A 3078-nucleotide genomic window follows, 5' to 3' on the forward strand; every position below is an offset into this window, starting at 1 on the left:
TAGTCTCCTAAAGGCGACTGTAGTCTCCTAAAGGCGACTGTAGTCTCCTAAAGGCGACTTTTCTTCCTCTATAGAAGTAGTGAACTCTATAGTAGATGTGAGCTGCAGGTTGTTTCTATGTTCTCTGCTAAATGTCGTCCTGTGTCCAGGCCGAGGACGGCCACGCCGTGGCCAAGCGGCAGCTGGAGGCGGAGACCCTGATGCGAGTGGACCTGGAGAACCGCTGTCAGTCGCTGAGCGAGGAGCTGGAGTTCAGGAAGAACATGTTTGAGGAGGTGAGTGATGGCGGGACGCCGCCTGCAGCTGGGATCATCTCTGCTCTCTGGTTGGCTGATAGCTGCTGGGAGTACGGGGTTAAAGTGAAGCCACCGGCCGCCATATTGGTACTCCCCACTTAGACCGTTCGCAATGTAAACAATCAATGCTCTGCAGCATCAAACAACCAGGATGTTCTCATTTTCAGGAACTGAAGACTTTAAATAAAGATAAATTCCTCACTTTGACACAGACTGGCTGTTTGAGAGCATCAGCAGATTAACTTAGAATAAATAAACAGACCAATCACACTGCAGAGTCATTATGACGTCTATGAATCACCTAATATAAACAAATCACAATAACATTAATGGAGCAGAATGATACAGATCAGCCAAAAGTGATAAATTGATTGATGGTGATTACATTTTACACATCATCATTTAATAAACATTCACTACATTAACATTTCCCAGTGAATGACTTTCTATTTTCTAACCTTAGACCCAATGTCAGCATCTAACTCAGTCAATGTCTTCCAGTCAGTCTGAATCTACAGACTAATGTTAGTCTGTAGACTAATGTTAGTCTACAGACTAAACTATAGGATCCATGGGCTATATATGGATTTATTGCTTAGTTCATCCACTGACTGGGAAATTACCAGTGGAACGTCTTCCTGCAGACAGATGCTGCACAGGGAGGCTAACCCTGATGGTGGAGAAACGTTAGGCTGTTTCTGGCTGCGTGGCGTTTCTCTAAACGCCAAACTGTCTGAAGCCCAGAACATCAGTTCACTGCTTTCAGATGATCCTGCAGGCTGCAACAGCGCCGCTTGCAGGCCGCTGTAATCCCAGCGCCGCCTCCAGGCCGCTGTAATCCCAGCGCCGCCTGCAGGCTGCTGTAATCCCAGCGCCGTGGCTACTGGCGGTGATTCTGTTGCTGGTTTGTTTGATATGACTTTAAATGAGAATCCAGATCAGTTGATCTAATTGGCCTGAAATAATGAACCAGCATTGTGGTTTCCATGGTGATGAGTTCCTGGTGGGTTGTCGGCCTGATCAGGCGTCACGGCGCTGTGTTTGTCCTCAGGAGATGCGTGAGAGTCGCCACCGGCAGGAGCAGAGGATCGTGGAGGTGGATTCTGGAGTCAGACAGGACTACGAGTTCAAGCTGGCCCAGGCTCTGCAGGTAAGCTATCTGTTAGCGTCAAACCGTTAGCGTCCAGCTAACAGGAAGTCCCATCCGACTGAGAGGTCATGGCGTGATTTAGCTGTTTCCAAACCACTGCTAGCTGCCTCACCAGGGGCCCGTACCGCCAGCGCCCCCTGCTGGGATTCCTCCCAGTCTATCCAGTTTAACCAGTCCACATCGATGACCATCAGGATCAGCGGTGCCACCGAGCCCGTTAGCAGCTCGCTAATCTGTGGAGGTGCACATATGAGGGGGCGGTTCAAGCTAGCAGCAATTAGATTTCAAACAAAAAAAATATTATCTAGTAGTTTTAAATGAATACCTTAGTTTAAATTAGTATTGCTTCCCAGTAATTCCAGGATGAAACCAGAGATTAATAATCTAATGTCTTTAACACATAATCTGATGTAAATCCCATTTCTAACCTGGCTGCTCCTGCAGGAGCTGCAGATTGAACTCTGTGTTCACATGTTCACTTCAATTCTCCTGTTCTAGCTTCACATTTATGGATCGCTTCTAAAAATATCAAACATTTTTAATTTAAACTTTAGATATAAAATAATCCACTGTAGCAAACAGTGGATTAAATCAGATTATCTGTTGGTTATTCATTGTATCTAACAGCCTGATTAACCTAATGCCATAAAGTAGTGATGGAAATGAGACGCGGCTCCAGGATGATTAGATGAGGTGAGTCCATCAGGTGTTAGTCTGACCCAGTGAGGAAAAGGTCTGCAGAGATGAGGGTGAAGCCGCCGCAGCGACGCGGCTCGGCCTTCACTGTCACCAGAAGCAGCTCTGTGGGTCGCTCCCCGATGCTCCCCGATGCTCCCCGATGCTCCCTGATGCTCCCCGATGCTCCCCGATGACCCAAAGGCTGGTTCTGATGCTCGCTGGTGAACAGATGCTGCGTGATGGAGGTCCATGATCTCTGCTGAGTATCTCCTGACTCTGTGATCCTGCAGGACCTGCGGAGGCAGCATGATGAGCAGGTTTCCCTCTACAAGGAGGAGCTGGAGCAGACCTTCCAGGCTAAGGTAGGAGCCTCCCTCTCCTCCCTCCATCTGCTGCTCCCTGTTCTGGTCCACAGCTTCACTGTCGCTGTCCTTCCAGCTGGATAACGCCCAGATGTCCTCAGAGATCAACGACAAGGCCATGGGCGCCGCCCGGGAGGAGCTGCAGGAGTCCCGCAGCAGGATAGAGAGCCTGGGTTACCAGCTGAGCGCCCTGCAGAAGCAGGTAGGACTCCTCCTCCTGCAGCGAGTCCGAGTCCCGCTGCCGCCCGCTCACTCACCCGCCCTGCTCATAGGTGTCTGCCTCAGAGGACCGCATCAGAGAGCTGGAGGACATGCTGTCTGCAGAGCGCGACAAGCACCGCCGCGCCATGGAGGGCAAGGAGCAGGAGATGGCGGAGCTGAGGGAGCGCATGAACGCTCAGCTCAGCGAGTACCAGGAGCTGCTGGACGTCAAGCTGGCTCTGGACATGGAGATCAACGCCTACAGGAAGCTGCTGGAGGGGGAGGAGCACAGGTAGCTGCTGGAGGGGGAGGAGCACAGGTAGCTGCTGGAGGGGGAGGAGCACAGGTAGCTGCTGGAGGGGGAGGAGCACAGGTAGCCATGAAGGAGGGG

The 3078-nt window shown here is 51.0% G+C and overlaps 1 protein-coding gene across 2 annotated transcripts in view; it reads left to right on the forward strand.

Annotated features, from left to right (window-relative positions):
* Positions 1–3078, forward strand: part of lmnb2 (lamin B2) — a 23069-nt gene that overhangs the window by 3709 nt on the left and 16282 nt on the right. For both annotated transcript variants that reach the window (XM_015398320.1, XM_015398319.1), the window contains exons 4-8: positions 150–275; positions 1348–1446; positions 2415–2486; positions 2563–2688; positions 2759–2979. In XM_015398320.1, coding sequence (XP_015253806.1) covers positions 150–275; positions 1348–1446; positions 2415–2486; positions 2563–2688; positions 2759–2979 — 644 coding nt within the window. The remainder of the gene's footprint in view (positions 1–149; positions 276–1347; positions 1447–2414; positions 2487–2562; positions 2689–2758; positions 2980–3078) is intronic.

Source organism: Cyprinodon variegatus, unplaced genomic scaffold (assembly GCF_000732505.1).
Source record: "Cyprinodon variegatus isolate N-32 unplaced genomic scaffold, C_variegatus-1.0 Scaffold926, whole genome shotgun sequence".
NCBI lineage: Eukaryota > Metazoa > Chordata > Actinopteri > Cyprinodontiformes > Cyprinodontidae > Cyprinodon > Cyprinodon variegatus.